Source organism: Myotis yumanensis, unplaced genomic scaffold (genome assembly GCF_028538775.1).
Source record: "Myotis yumanensis isolate MYYU_CA2020_CCGP unplaced genomic scaffold, mMyoYum1.0.hap1 SCAF_19, whole genome shotgun sequence".
NCBI lineage: Eukaryota > Metazoa > Chordata > Mammalia > Chiroptera > Vespertilionidae > Myotis > Myotis yumanensis.
Genome location: NW_027223770.1, coordinates 21,016,355 through 21,032,577, shown reverse-complemented (window position 1 = coordinate 21,032,577; position 16,223 = coordinate 21,016,355). Strand labels below are relative to the sequence as shown.

At 49.4% G+C, this 16,223-nt stretch overlaps 1 protein-coding gene across 2 annotated transcripts in view; it reads right to left on the bottom strand.

The window, feature by feature from the left end:
- Positions 1-16,223, bottom strand: part of GLB1L3 (galactosidase beta 1 like 3) — a 31,050-nt gene extending 14,827 nt beyond the window's left edge. The window contains exons 1-8 of one of the 2 annotated variants that reach the window (XM_070400055.1): positions 14,427-16,223; positions 13,318-13,389; positions 5,508-5,930; positions 4,843-4,980; positions 4,346-4,558; positions 3,109-3,177; positions 2,424-2,519; positions 658-766 (exon numbers count right to left, since the gene is read on the bottom strand). In XM_070400055.1, coding sequence (XP_070256156.1) covers positions 658-766; positions 2,424-2,519; positions 3,109-3,177; positions 4,346-4,558; positions 4,843-4,980; positions 5,508-5,530 — 648 coding nt within the window. In that variant the 5' untranslated portion in view covers positions 5,531-5,930; positions 13,318-13,389; positions 14,427-16,223. Of the gene's footprint in view, positions 1-657; positions 767-2,423; positions 2,520-3,108; positions 3,178-4,345; positions 4,559-4,842; positions 4,981-5,507; positions 8,163-13,317; positions 13,390-14,426 lie in introns of those variants that run through there. The other variant, XM_070400054.1, reaches the window with a different exon arrangement.

Sequence of the window (16,223 nt, the reverse complement as noted above, 5' to 3'; positions counted from 1 at the left end):
GTAGGGGGTGTGCAGGAGGCAGTCAATCAATGATTCTCTCTCATCATTGATGTTTCTATCTCTCTCTCTCTCTCCCCCTCTCCTTTCCTCTCTGAAATCAATAAAAATATATATTTTTAAAAAAGAATACACACACATGTGTAAGTGTGTGCATAGATCATTTGCCTCCATGTGTGTAGGAAATCTATGGAAAGACACACAAAACTCTGGTGAAATTGGTTGCCTGTCTCTGGAAAAGGTAACGATCGCTTTGGGAAAGGTGACGAGGGGAGGCTTGTATTTACCATAATCTCCTTTGTGCTCTTTGAGCCTTTTCGCCATGTGTGTGTGGTGACTGTTGAAAACAGCCAAGATCACTCAGGAGTTGAAATAAGCAGTAGAAAGGGCAGTGAGCCTAGAGAACGTCAAGTACATTCAAAGCCGCCACCATACACCCACGCTCTCTGCTCTCTGTCAGTCCTGGCCGGGGTGATGCGTGTGCTCCCAGAAGCTCTGGGGAGAAGGCTGAACTTAAGGTGAGGGTCTAGAGTTCAAGACCGAAGGCAAGGGTGTCAGCTTCAGCTCTCAGCGCCGGGGCCCGGCCTGCTCTATGGATAGGTAGAACCAGCTGTTTCCCTGAAGCGAATGTCACCAGGAAGGAAAGGACGGCGGTTTTACCTGGAGAGGAACCACTCTGGCCATCAGATGATCAAAATATCGATCCACCGCTTGGACAAAGCCCTTGTCGGTTGTCCTCAGCCTCAGCTCCGGGTCCTGCAGTAACCAGCTGGGGGCGAAAGGAGACAAGCTCAGTGCTTAAGACGGGAAGGCAGGAGGCAGGAGAAGGCAGGCCGGGCCCTGCAGGTCCGCCAGCTCCTTCCAGAGCTCCCTCCAGCCCAGCTTTAAGTCTTCTGCTCTCCTGCAGCCCTCAAGGGACCTGGAAGATGCTCTCTGGACCGTCCTACTGGGCTGTCCGACCGACAAGTGTCGGGGTGACAGTTCCCAGCTTAGGAGGGGCGGCAGCTCCGTCACGGCCCGCACACCCACATCTTAGTGAGGGGCTCTTTAACCTTTCATTGACTGCTCGCCTCCATTTCTTTTCAGTTCATTCAAAACCTTTGTCTGGCCCTAGCTGGTTTGGCTCAGTGGTTAGGGTGTTGGCCCATGGACTGAAGGGTCGAGGGTTCCATGCCGGTCATAGGCGCATATCTCAATTGCAGGCTTGATCCCCGGCCCTGGTCAGGTATGTGCAGGAGGCAACCAATCCATGTGTCTCTCTCACATCCATGTCTCTCTCACATCCATGCTTCTCTCTCTCTGTCTCTACCCCTCCCTTCCACTCTCTCTAAAAATCAATGAAAAAATTATCCTCAGGTGAGGATTAACAAAAAACACACACACACACAGCTTTTTCTTGAGCCCTGGCCGGTGGCTCAGTTGGTTGGAGCATTACCCTGCACACCAAAAGGTTGTGGGTTTGATCTCTGGTTGGGGCGCCTACAGTCAGGGCACTGGGGCACATATGAGGGCACATATGAGGGCATATATGATGTTTCTTTCACATCAATGTTTCTTTCTCTCTCTCTCCCTTCCTCTCTCTTTCTCTCTCTAAAAATCAATAAAAACATATCTTCAGGTGAGGATTAAAAAACAATCAAAATAAAACACCTTTGCCTGGCGCCCAGTGTATGTACCTTAGGCACAGGGTTCCATCTCTTCTGAGACCTGAGCCTCCAAGTACCCAGGTCACCTGTGCTGGGCAGGGCAGGGTGGGGCGGGGCCTCCAGCTGAGCGGCCCAGGGCAACCCTGCTTTGCTAAAATACCCCTTCCTTCACGGCCAGGCCTCTGCTGCTCCTGAGCCCGGATGGGAGAACACGCTCATCCCAGAGGAGACAGAGCCTTCACTGAGCACCGGGAGGAAAGTGCCCACCGGGAGCCGAGCCGTGGAGTGAACAGGAGCGAGCGCCTGGGTGCTCACCCTGCACTCAGCTGACTGCACTGAAGGCCGGCAGCACAGAGGAGAGAAGGCAAAGGAAGATGAGGGGGAACAAAGGGGAGCTGAGGTCCCTCAGCTCAGTGGAGAACATGGTCTTCCATTAACAAAATAAGGGAAAAGCCGGGGGGGGGGGGGGTATTCAGAGCAAGACCAGAGGTTGTCAGAACCCCCTTCCGCTCTGGAAAGCTTCCCACCCCGGACACACCAGCGAGGGAACAGGAAGAAAGAGATGTGACCTCCCGATGCTGCCTCTCCCGCCCAGGCGCCCACAGCACGAGGACCAGCTCTCAGGCCCCGCATCTGTGACCGGGACAAGGATTACAGCAGTGCCCATAACTCACGGGGCACCGCCGGCCTTCCCCGAGAACACGGGCTCCGGGCTGTCAGATTCCAGCTCTACTTCTAGTAAAACAAACCATCACAGCCCTCCCCTCACAGCCCGCTCACCTGGGCAGGCCGCCGAGGTCGATCTCACTGCAGATGTAGGGGCCCGGACGCAGGATCACCCACAGCCCGACCTCTGCGGCCATCCACACAAAGGCCCTGGGAAGGTCAATGGTGGCCACTCTGAGGACATCCGAGCCGGGGGGTGGGGACGAGCCAGCACACGCCACAGGCGGCAGAGCTGCCCGGATCCTCTGCTGGCCTGCCTCCTCTCAACCAGAGACAGGGAGAGTGAAGGGAAGGCCGAGCCCCCACCCCTGCAGCTGGCTTCTCACCAGCTCCCAGCCCAGGACCATCTGCACAGCCCACCGGGTCATGGGGTGGGGCGGGGGGGTGTCAGACAGGGAACGGGGTCCTCACATGAACCTGACCCCGACCACCTTGCTGCCTCCAGAGGCAGCCCCCTCCCAGCAGGGGGGAGGGACCCCACTGCAGAGCAGGGCTGACAGGGGACCAGGCTCCTCTGGGCTGCAGTGAGGAGGGTGGGCTCAGGGGAGGCCTGGGCACCTGGGAGCAGCAGGTCCCAGCTGGAGAGCACCTGGCCCCGGTGCAGAGCTGGCACAGGGCCCTGAGAACAGCTTCCAGCAGAGCTGAGAGGCCAGGATGGTCCCTCATCAACCCCCGCCAGCCCCTCCCTGCCCCCAGGCCCAGGCCCAGGCCAGGTCACAGGAGCAGCTACAGCACGTACTCCAGATCCAGGTTCCCGGAGAAGTCAAACGTGCCTCTCTGTGGCTCGTGGAGGTTCCAGGGGACGTAGCTGAGGCAGGAGAGAGGGAAGTACAATAAGCATCTTATTTCTTTCCTATCGAGTTCTAGGTCAGCCCCAAACCCATGCCAAAGTTGCAAGTTGGAACAAGTTCAACTTGCTCCAATAATTATTTTCCTTTCTCTGCCACCCAGTCGTGATCTAAGCTGTCAATAATTCTGATTCTAGATCCCTGGGATGGATGCATTAATTATCCTACTCACCACCCATTCTTTGTAATACCCATTCAAAATGGGAAGAGAAGGGAAAAACACAAGTGTCTATATATGCCCAATAAGTGATTGCTAGGAATTAATCAAAACAAGAATAGAGAACTCAGCAACCAACCGATGGAGCACAGACATCCTCAACAAACACATGCATCGTTTATAAAATACAGCTGGAGCAGGTCCCACCCCGAGCAGGCCGACCCTCCAGGCCTCGGCCTCCTTCCCACGGAGCGGAATCTAACTGTCCATCTCCCAGGGCACTCAGGAGGAGGAAGCAATTTTTCGAAATTGCTTAGGAAATGCCCAGCCACCAGTAAACCCTAAGTACACGTTACCGTTGGTCACCAGGCCATAATCGTGTTCCATGGCGCGCTAAATGTGTGCCGTTACATTTACAGTTCATCCTGTCACGTTTCTACTTAAATTCTTCTGTGGGACTCAACTGGCCTTACAAGTCTTGTTGCCACCATCATTGAAGTACACGTACGTGCCCTCGTTGGGAGGGGCATTTTCCATAGAAATAAGATAAAGGTTTTATCCCATGGAATCATCGGCACAAGCCGACCAGGCCACTGCTACTCTCTGCCTTAGCAGAGGAGGCAGCACGGCCTGCGCTGGGATGGCTGGAGGCGGGGCTGGGACTGAGACCAGATCTGTCCAATCACTAAGCCGCAGGACTCACTCCCTTTACTCCCTTCACCTTCACTTCAGTGGCCCGTGTTTCCTTAGATGCTCATACCCTCCTTCCTCCACATGCGCATGTCCGTGTGCACACACGAGAACTGTGGTAGGAAGTCTGAGAGGTAGGGGGCCCTCATCATAAAAGGCTCCTGCTGGACAGGGCTCATCGGAAGGTCGCTTGGCCGGGCTCCTGACCCAGCTCAGAGCCAGAGGCAGACACCCTAACCCCGTGGGCAGCGAGGACCCAGAGGGCGGGCGGGCGGACTCACGTGGTGACAGTGTTGAAGCCGCAGGCCCGCAGCTTCAGGAGGCGGTCCCGCCAGGACCCCCTGGGCACCCGGAAGTAGTGGATGGAGCCCCCGAAGATGAGGAACTTGTGCCCCTCCAGTGTGAAGTGCGGGTTACTCTCAGGCGTGCTTTGCGTCTGGAGTCCCACCGTGCGGTCCTTCAGCTCCAGAGGGGTCAGATGGGACCAATTAAACCTGCAGAGAGAGAGAGAGGGAGAGAGAGAGAGAGAGAGAGAGAGAGAGAGAGGTGGGCAGAGAGACAGAGATGAAGAAAGAGGAGAGACAGCCGAAGCCCAGCGGGAGACGTTCTTGCTAGCAGGACACACTAGCTCTGTCCACGCTTCTGATACTCTTTTCTCCAGAAAAGGAGAGTCCCCGCCCCACCTCCCCTCCTGCTGGACAGGGCTCATCGGAAGGTCACAGGCGGCCCCACGCCCCGTGGGCACAGAGCGCTTCCCTCCCCCCCTTCCCCCACAGACCTGCTTTGGTGCAGCTGCAGCCCAGCTTCCCCGACAGGAAGGTTCGCTTTCTCTTTATATTTTGCCCGAGGAGCAAAGCCTGATGAGATTAATGGCAGGAAAAAGACGCTGATGATTCTTTTCCATGAGAGACGTGGGCTGGAAAGAGGAGAAATAACAGTGAGGGGACGGCATTGGCCTCATCTGATTCTATGGCCCAGAACGCCGCCCTCCACGCAGGCGAGCGGCCAGGGCACTGGCTGGGCACACACAGGGCTTCCAGCCAGCCCAGGTCCCTTCCCCCTCTCCCACACGCCCCCCCTGCCCCCTGCAACCCCTCCTCCCACCTTCCGCTTAGTCAGGACAGAAAGTTGGGGGGAGACCTTCAGTCCTAGGAGTCCCCTCGGGAGCCAGACAGGGCAGGGCACTGGGGCAGGGTCTGGGGAGGGCTCAGGGCTCAGTGACCAGTGGCAGCCCCTCGGGCACCAGGCTCAGGAAGGACAGGGTGTCCTGCCACTTGGCAGGGGACCAACGCTCCTTGGCGCAGGCATCACTAAGATGCCGGTGGAAGAAAGCTGGAGGGGAAGAGCTCGTAAGGGGGGCTGATGCGTCTCAGGCAGATCTGAGGGTCCAGGAGGGCGGCCAGACCAAAGGGGCCCTTGCCCCAGGTAGGCGCCAGGAGTCACCTGAGGCGCCTCCGGGAACTCATAGCTGGAGGCCAGGGCGCCGAGGTCCCACGCTGCTCCCGCCGCCGCCTCCCCGCAGGGGGACCGGGTTCAGGTGCACTGACGCTGGGAACTTCGAGTCACCGCGGCCCCGTAGGGAGTCCGGGGAGTCCGGGAGCTGCTGGGCAGGGAGGGCCGAGCAACAGGCTGGGCTCTGGGCAGCGAGGACAGCGCTCTGTGCTCACGGGGCGTGGGGCCGCCTGCGCGCAGGGAAGTGAGGTGGGAGGGTCCCCTTAACTGGGTGTGTCACCAACGAACTGATTAAGACGGAAATGCTGAGTGGGAGGATACCTGACTGTGAGGGAAGGACAACTTGGGCCACACCATGTACCGGAGAGCAGGGGAGTTCCGTTCAGCAACTTGATAGCAAGGGCCCTGATTTTGCTTTGACATAAATCAAAAGGTGAAATGTGATGCGTGCCACCAAATGCATATGTCAACATTATTTTATTCGTTTCAATTACATGTTCTTTTGCCTTTTGTAATTGGAAGTAGCAAGCCTCAAGGCTACTGATTATTTTATTTTATTTTATTTATTTATTTTTTGGTTTGACATATCTATTTAATAAATCCATTGGATTTTTCTCTTCTTTTACTTTTATTTAGCACTACATAATATTGGCTACCTATTTGGAAACACTCTTCTTGGCTTTCACAATGTTTCTCTTGATTCTCCCCTCTATTTTTTTTTCACACCTACCTCCAGTCTTTATTTTATGAAAATGAATGTAGTTCTGTTCACTAATTCTCACATCTCTTCTTGCTTTATATGCTGTTCCTGAGCTACATGATTCATTCTCATGGATTTAGCTAACACTTAGCTATAATTTCTCCATGAAGTGCCCAAACTGGACAAGTTTCATATTTCTATTTCCACCTACGTGATGAACACATCCATTTGGATATTTTGCAAGAAGCTCAAATTCAACATAACAACTGATTATTTTAACTAAAGCTGTTACACGAAAAATGTGGGTAGGAGATACTTAAGAAAAAAAAAAGGACAGAGAAGTAGAATCAGTTAGGATAATGTTCAAAAAAAGTAGCCCAAAGTGAGGATGGACGGGAAATTCACCGAGGCGTGCTTTATCTGCCAGGTGGCCCTTTATTTACAATGGGAGATGCCTGTGGCCTCCAGAGCATAAGTCTAGCTCTGACTCAGTGAATTTTATCACATGCACATTGATGGACAGGGAAGTTGATTCTTCAGCCCCGGAGAGGAAGATCTGCCTAGACAGAGCCTCGGAATGATCAAAGACAGTCTGTCCCTCCTGCTGAATCTTGTACAGAACAAACTCTCTGGATTTTTTTTTTCTTAACTGACTCCTGCCTCCCTCACCAACTTCATCCCTTCCTGCCCCCAACGTACACACTCTCCATTCCAGCCACCAGAAGCTTCCACTGACCCCAGTGGCCAGACTCGGTCTCTTTCCTCTTTTCTCTGAGGTGCCGAGCATACTGTACTCGGCCTGCCCATCTCTTTCACCTTTCTAACTTCAACCCGCCAAAGCCAGATATCACTTCTTCTCCGATGCCTTGTCAGTTTCCTTGCAGGACACTTGGAGACCCCTTAGCCCGGAGGTTTCACTACCTTTAAGTGATCCCTCTGCCAACAAGCCTGTGAGCTCCCCCTAGGGCAGAGGCTGGGAATATCCATGTCCACAGCCTCAACCCCCACTACAGTGCCTGGCACAAATAGACAGTAAATAGCAGATAAGTCATTAACAAATGCCTTTGTCTCACCTAAAGAAGGCCCCTTTCCTTTAGTAATTTTACATACAACTATTTATATTGATGTTTAATTACAACCTAGAAAAAAACAGGGAAGCAGAATCTATAGTTAATTACTCTGAAAATGATTATCACCTGCTTTATCAGAGAAATAAGACTGGCATCAATAACCAAAATCAACAGATGATCCAGAAGTCATTTCTAGCTGGTTTGGGTGCGTGACATTGTGGTATAAATATGTGTGTGTGTGTGGGTGAAAGGGAGATGGGTGTGTATGGTATGAATGAAGCAGGAAGAGGCATGTGCAATTGTGTGTGACATTCACTTTTACAGTTTGACCTTTGTTTTTGCTGACCATGCATATGTGCCTGTTCCCTGAGCACATACTCATTACCAGGGAGAGTGAAGGGGGGGAAATGGCAATTTGGGTAAAAATGAGTCTGGTACTGCAAAGCTATTGCCCAAAGACATACTACATACAGTCCACCAAATGGATAACACATAATACCCCAGGAATTTAGCAATAAGCTATCAATGTCCAAGACCCCTTTATCATAAAACCTCTTACATTTATGTTGTATACTGGAGTTACAAAACACTTTCCCATTAAAGTACTCATTTGTTTCGGACAACGTTCTGAAAGGTCTGAAGAATATTTTTATCTCACTTTGTTTTATTTCTAAATAATATAGTAAGCAACCATGTACCTACAGACAACACACACATTAGCACCTTGACAAGAACTTGTACCTGTCAGTGCTGTAGTCTTTGCTCATTCCGTCCACTCACCTGCCCACAGCCCATCACAGTATACTAAAGAAAACCATGGGCTTCCCTTCATATGCATTTCTAAAAAGCATATTTTCATTTTCGTTTTTTAAACTTTATGAAATGGGCATCATGCCAGAGAAAATCTTTGTAGCTTACTTTTTAGAAAATAAGATATATATTGCTAAGTTTCAACCATATTGCTACATGGAGCTGTGATGTATTCCTTTTGTCTGCTAGATAATATTTCATTATATGACTATACCCTAGTTCATTCACCCCCTTCTCCCTCAATAAAAAAAAAACAACAAAAAACAAAACTCTCTGACCTCCGTTCTGTGGGTGGAAAATAAAATCCATTTAGGTCATTTGCAAACTTGAACAGCAACCTTCAAGGTTTCAAACTTCATACAGCAGAGGTTGGGTTGGAGGCAGAAAGTATCATTTCAGCCGTTCCAAAAACTAGCATTTTGTTGTGTCTTAAAATGGCTTTGGAGAGTGATATTGTAATCTGATAAAGTTAGTTGTTCAAAACAGATGGGCTTCTGTCTTCGTCCCAGCATGTTCCATTCCTTGCTACTCATGACGTCGAAACGTTAAATTCGACCGCCAAAATGCCTCTGTCCTGTGCAACTCTGCTGAGTGAAGGAGACTCGGAGTATGTCTAGCTGTCAGGGGGGTGGTAGGGCAGAGAAAGATAAATACACCGAAGTTCTTTAGTCTCCACGTTGTTATAATTAGTTAAATTAACTTTCCTTGGCCAGGTATGTCAGTTTAGGAGCAGTTCAACTGTAGTGCAAGAATGACAGCCTGGCCCTAACCAGTTTGGCTCAGTGGATAGAGCGTTGGCCTGAGGACTGAAAGGTCCCAGGTTCGATTCTGGTCAAGGGCATGCACCTTGGTTGCAGGCACATCCCCAGTAGGAGGTGAGCAGGAGGCAGCTGATCGATGTTTCTCTCTCATCGATGTTTCTAACTCTCTATCCCTCTCCCTTCCTCTCTGTAAAAAAATCAATAAAATACATTAAAAAAAAAGAATGACAGCCTGAGATGGAAAGCACAGGGCTCAGGCTGGGGGAAGGCTCTGGAGTCTTGGGAAATCAGTTTGGGCGACAGGAAACAGAGGAGACAGAACTGGCTGTTCTTTGAGATAAAAAGCTTAAAAGTCATTGGTCTAGCTCTAGCCCCAGCGGGTTTGGCTCAGTGGATAGTGTCGGCCTGTGGACGGAAGGGTTCCCCGGTTCAATTTCAGTCAAGGGCATGTACCTCGATTGCAGGCTCCTCCCCAGCCTGGTCAGGGCTCCTGCAGGAGGCAACCAATTGATGTGTTTCTCTCACATCGATATTTCTCTCTGTCTTTCCCTCTCTCTTCCATGCTCTCTAAAATGGAAAAATATCCTCAGGTGAGGATTTAAAAAAAAGTCATTGATCTTTGTGAGACTACTGTTATCGGATGAAGTGGGGGTTCTTTGCCCTAGTGGCTGCTGGGAGTGGAATCTTTAGATATCTTGAGAAAAAGAATTGTCTGAGACTCGCATGGGAGAATGGATGTGTCTGCTTTATTTGTCTCAACTTGAAATTCTCACGATTGACTGTATTTTGGGGGGCAGGTCATTTTTTAATCCATCTTGTGCTCAAAGACCGAGAGGGAGGATGGGTGCCTCTGGCCTTCAGAATGTGAAACTCTGGCTCTGAACCACAGCGGCCGTGCCCACAGGTGCACTATGATGTCACGCTGGAGGCCCCGGGACGCTCTGTCACAATGGTCCTGGGTGACATCCAGCTGGTGCCCGGTCCTGACTGCCAGTCTCTGTGCTGAGGGTTTAGCAGGAGAAGGTGCTAGTTGTGTGGCCACAAATCTTGGGATGGGGAACCTCGCCTCGTGTTGCGGAGGTATGTCCATGGGGGCCCAGGGACTGCTGTCCCTTCTAACGGGCGAGGCGACACTTCTCTCCATGCCTTCTTGGCATGTTCATTCCTTTCTTTACAGTTGTCACGTAGAGTTGTACATATCTAGTGTCCTGCGATGTTCGGCACCCTCAGCTCTTAGAAAAATACTCATGGGGAAAATATGAAGTGGACTCCGGGATATTTCTGAAGTCCAGCTTTGACTCAGAGGGCACTTCTGGGAACCTCTTAAACAGGGGTCCTCAAACTTTTTAAACAGGGGGCCAGTTCACTGCCCCTCAGACCGTTGGAGGGCCGGACTATAGTTTAAAAAAAAAAACTATGAACAAATTCCTATGCACACTGCACATATCTTATTTTGAAGTAAAAAAACTAATGTTTTTGGCGGGCCACATGTGGCCCTCGGGCTGTAGTTTGGGGACCCCTGCTTAAGCAACGGGTACTAAATATTGAACTGATAGTGATTCCTAATTTCTCTCTGGTCTTGGACCAGCAGGGTGTCCATAGCTCTGTGTGGCGTGAATGCCTTTCTCACCATCTCTCCTGATGGATTTTTCCTATAGGAGGATCTCCAAAAGCCCACGAAATCCAGTCTGTCCAGAAGGATTTCTACTGGCGAACAATCCAGGTCTACCCTCTGGATAAATCTATAGAAGGTACTGTGGGAATTCCATCATTAACTTGATGCACTTTTAATAATTGCCACATATTCCATTTCCCATGTGTAAGAAAAACATCTATAAAAAGATTTTTCAGCTCAGCCAGCATGGCTCAGTGGTTGAGCATCGACCTGTGAACCAAGAGGTCAGGGTTCGATTCCCAGTCAGGGCACATGCCCTGGTGGCATGCTCCATCCCCAGTGGGGCATGCAGGAGGCAGCCAATCAATGATTCTCTTATCATTGATGTTTCTCTCTCTCTCCCTCTCCCTCTCCCTTCCTCTCTGAAATCAATAAAAATACATTAAAAAAATTTTTTTTCAACTCATACCATTACTTCCCTTCTTCCTTGCCATTTTTTCCACCCAGTACGATGACACAGCAGTGGCTCATCCATACTTGGTACCCGGCCACCTCCCTACACCATGGCCCCTTGTCCACATCAGGCAGAGCTCCCTAAGAAACTCCTGGTGAGCAGCCACCAATGTACTGACCGTTGTTTTGTGTTCCCTTAGCCCCACCTGAGACCTTCTCGGAGGCACCTACTCAAGGAAAAAGAGCCAGTGTTCCGGTAAGGCCCCCTTCTCCCTTTTCTACTGAAATGTTGCTCTCATAGTGTCTCCCTTGTAAGTTCACTTCCAATATAAGAACCTGACAAGGTGAGGGTACAAGACATGCACACTGCCCTTGGTTCTGGGAGTGAGTGATGATTGGAAGTCTTCCACGGGCTCATAACCGATAGAAAGAGACGTCTTAAAGTGACAGCACCCAGGACGTAAAGTACAGCCTAGGGCAGTGATGGCGAACCTTTTGAGCTTGGCATGTCAGCATTTCGAAAAACCCTAACTTAACTCTGGTGCCGTGTCACATATAGAAATTTTTTGACATTTTCAACCATAGTAAAACAAAGACTTCTATTTTTGATATTTATTTTATATATTTAAATGTCATTTAACAAAGAAAAATCAACCAAAAAAATGAGTTCGTGTGTCACCTCTGACACATGTCATAGGTTCGCCATCACTGGCCTAGGGAATGTAGTCAAATTACGTTGTAAAACTATGCATGCCAACCGGAGGGTAGTAGTCGTATGGAGTGATTGCCTGTATGGTACATACATGTCTAATCACTATGCTGTAACCTGGAGCTAGTCCAATATTTTTTTAAGTATAAGTTTGATTTGGGGGCAAGGAGACTTGTCATGTATGACCTTCAGTTCTGTTAGGTTTTACACTGCTCACTCTACTTACATTAGCATCTTATAAGCAGGAGTTTTCTTTTAATCAACGCTATTGTCCAATGAGAAAACAGAGGCTCATCCATGATATGATTTGGATAATGATACTAATATAGGAACGCAGAATGTCCGTTTGGGACGGTGAAAAAGTGCTGGAGATGAAGGGTTGTGATGGTCACACAACAATGTGAATGTCCTTAAGGCCACTAAACTGTACACTTTATAATGAGCCCAGATGGTGTGGCTCAGTGGTTGAGCATCGACTTATGAACCAAGAGGTTACGTTTCGATTCCTGGCATGGGCACATGCCCGGGTTACAGGCTCAATCCCCAGTGGGCCCTGAGGACATGGAATAGAAGAGAACAGAGACAAAGGACAGAATGCCCTGGCTGGGTGGCTCAGTGGGTTGGAGAGTCATCCCCTACACCAAATGGGTGTGGGTTTGATTATAGGTCAGGCACATACCTAGGATGCAGGTGTGATCCCCGGTGGGTAGGTGCGTATGGGAGGCAACCAATTTCAGCCCAGCTGGCGTGGCTCAGTGGTTTGTCTCCCCTCACCCCCAACCTCCCTCTCTCTCTCTCTCTCTCTCTCCCCTGCTTTCTCTCTGTAAACATATCCTCTAGCAGGGATTAAAAACTAAATAAATAAATAACAAAACAAGCAAAAACACCCCTCTCCTTTGGTTTTAATGTGGTTTATTTTCAGTATCAAGTTAGTAAACTGTCAGGTGCTATGAGCAGAAGATAAACCCGTCCTAGTTCTTTTTCCCTTGAGAGCTGAACGCTTTTGTGTCCGTTTAAAAACTATGAGATATCCAACTTTTCAAATAGAACCTTCCTGAAGGGTTTCACTGACAACCTTCCTGATGAGGGGACACAAGACGCTTGTATTTATTTGTGCAAAAAGCACCGCACAGACCGGGGCTCAGCAAGGGAAACGGGCCATGATGCCTGGACTTGGAGACCCTGTCATGTTTCACATTTCAGCAGTGTTTCCCAGCTCCTTCAACCTGCCAGAACCCGCTGTAACCATATGTGCAAATCAGTATTGTCTGCGCATCCCCCCAGCATTCTAGTACAAGGCTGTTTTAATAGTAAGAATAGAAAACTGGCAAAGTACAGTAATGTAAGGCTTTCTGTATGATACAAATTAAAACAAAGAGCGTGACATTGGTTTCTAATTCATATTTTATGTATATTAAATAACATCAAATAACAGTTAAACCGCTTACAATGGAATTATCTTTAAAAAGTTATATTTGATCACATAGATAACATGTTCTGGTAGATGACAGACAAAGAGTTGATTTATGGGTATTTTCTTAACTTAATGACTGGTAGTCATTAAGCATTGGCACAGGTAAGGCCAAAAAGATGGATTTTGTTTGGGGAAACCAATGAGTGGCCCCGGAAATGAATGGAATAACTACCCTAAAATGGAGTCTAATTTAAAATACATATACTTACAGGGTTATGTTTTCCTCACAGGCAATTCGTCCTCCTCCGAACTATCTCTCCACCGAGGAGGCCATCATCATCCTAAAAGCAAGACAGAAACGTCGTCTCTGGTCAACTTTCCGGTGCTTCTCCCCATCCCACCTTTTTGTGAGGAGGCATTGAGGAGGTCAGTGCGGATTAGCAAGCGTTTCCCTGCCCGAGTGAGGACGATGTCAATGTTGATTTTCCTGGAAGAGCCGCCGCATCCTTGTTTACTCAAAGAACAAACAGTCCATCCCAATTCTAGTCACGGTCAGCCTCAGTTCCTGCTCCTGTCTGAAGTGGGCAGAGATATAGTGGGCACTGGTGGGGTGTCTGTATTTGTGATGTTTACACATGGACGATGCTGAGGAACACAGGGTTTGGGTCAGGCTGCCGGGATCCAATCCTGGCTCTGTGACTTAATCGCATCGTGACCGTAAGCTTTTTTCTTGACTGTCTATAAAATGACGATGAACTGTGAACCTGTTTTATGAGGTTATTATAAGGTCGAATCACATAAAATAAGGGAAGTGATTCTGAAGAAGGCCTAGCACCCTAAGTATTCCAGCTATGCTCATTACGATTGTGCTTAATGCACGGTACAAGGATTACTGTGGACCGTGTGCTTTTTAGGGAGGGTGGAAGAGAGAAGGGAAAGACAGAGAGAACTACCCATGTGTGAGAAACACATTGATTGGTTGCCTCCCTGCACGAGCCCTGACCAGGATCCAGGCTGGGGAGGAGCCTGCAGCCAAGGTGCGTGCCCTTGACCGGAATTGAACCCTGTAGGCCAGTGGCAGGGGAGTTCTAAATCAGGTAGGAGACATTTGGTGGGTCATGTTCTGGGCTCTGAGGCAACAGATCCTTGCTAGGAACACTCAGCACAGATTATTCAAGGTTGGGTCTCAAAGGCAGAGAAAACTGTTTTTGTCTTTTCTGAACCTTCACCTTGCAACTGTGCCCAACGGCTATGCATAGTGCCTGCTTGGGCTCTGCTGACTGAGCATGGTTGTCTGAATCCCTCCTCAGAGAACGTGGCCTTGGGCGTGCACCTTATGAAGCCGGGCACCCTGTGGCAGGGAAACAGCTGCACTTACTGTGTCTGCCCAGGGCTGCTGCTGGAACTGAGGCCCGACGGTAAGAAAACATCGATGCTGGGACGGCCTCGGAGGCCTGGCTTCCGTTGGGCCCTGAGGAAAATCGGAAGGTCATGGGATGACCATCCTCACCGGTGCTGGCACCTCTTCTGGCTCCAGGACGCCAGTCCTGATGCTGTCACTCAGGTTGGTGTGTCTGTCATGAGCTCTTGGATCTCCGTCTTCAACAGCACCTGGACCTCCTGGCAATGGACCCCCACACCAAGGTGAGCCAGCAGACATCACTGAGGCGGGGAGAGAGCTCTTGACCGCTGGGTGGGGAGAGAATCCTCGTGTCTACCTGGACTTTCTCTGGACAAGGGCAAATGAAGAAGTGAATTAGAGCATCGTTTCCATGGGAGACTGAGAAGCTAGTTCTAGAGTGGGGAGAGGAACATGAGAGGGCATTTTGTTCTTTATCCAGATCCCAAAACAGGGATGTGTTTAAAGGTATGCTTTTAATACTTTCAAATGCCTCTGATTATCTCTCGTTTTGTCTTTTCCTCACACTTCCCCTACATCAGTGGTTCCCAACCTTTTTTTGGCCACGCCCCACCTAAGCATCTCTAAAATCCTGATGCCCATCCTATGTAATCACTTTCCCAGCTCACTCTCTTCTGTAGCCCTACCATTTCCTTGTACTACAGCTAGTAAGTAAGGCCTCTGAAGGCAGAAATTGTTTAGTTTGCAGCACACCCATACCCTGTCCCCTGCAGTGCCAAGCACAGCTCTTTACAGAGAATACGCAATCAAAACAGAACATATTTGTCATAGCTAAAGATGTATATTTTGGTCTCTCTAAACCCTGATTTGTAGTTAACAAAATATCTTGGATATTTTTTCTATAGAGATGAGGGGATAGAATCGAACCTGCAACCTTTGGTATATGAAACGATACTCCAACCAACTGAGCCACAATGGCTGGGTCCAGGGAACTATTTTTTAAAAGCTAATTAGGTAGAGAGATTTTTTTAAAAATTATTACTCCAAAATCTAGTTAAGTGTTTAAATATTTTTAAATACATTTTTAAAAATAGTTGTAAAGGCTTAGACAGACAGAATAAAAACCCACTTCAGTGGAGTTTGAGATGGTACAGAAAGGAGTAAATTTTATTTATCAATCAAAGACCTTTAAAAAGAGGAGCAGCTTCATAAAAGAAAACAAAAACGTAGATAGAAAAGATATACTCCAAGTGCTTCCTAGAAAGGGTTCTATAAACTGTGAACACTATTCCTAGACGCTTCTTAAAAAGAACACAAATATTCCAAGTTCCAGGTCGCCTCAGGCCTTGATATTCAGGTGTTCCAGACGTCGGGACACCCTAAGTCACAGCTCAGGGCCAAGTTCCCCTGAGGCGCATTTATCCTGATTTACTCGGCGGTGTGCTACGGAGGAAGTGCGCCCACAGAAACCTGTGTCTCCAGCTGAGGTGCAGGGGACCGAAAAGACAGGCCACTTTTCTCCATTTCCCCTTCCCCACGCCTTTGCTTCATCAATAGAAACACCCTGCACGGAGCACCCAGCTTCCTGGAGGAGGATCCGGTGAACCAGCACACACAGGCAGATTGAGACCATGTGGCTGCAGAGAGGACTACGGTCGCTGATGCGTCATCATCAGGCACTTGTGCTTCAGGAAACACAGCAGTGGCCTCGCGACACCCCACCAAGGCCGCTCCGCCAGGCCTCCGACAAGGCTGCGCCAGCCCCACGGCGCTCACGGCTGCCGACACCGAGGAAGGTCCTCCTAGGAGGGCTCG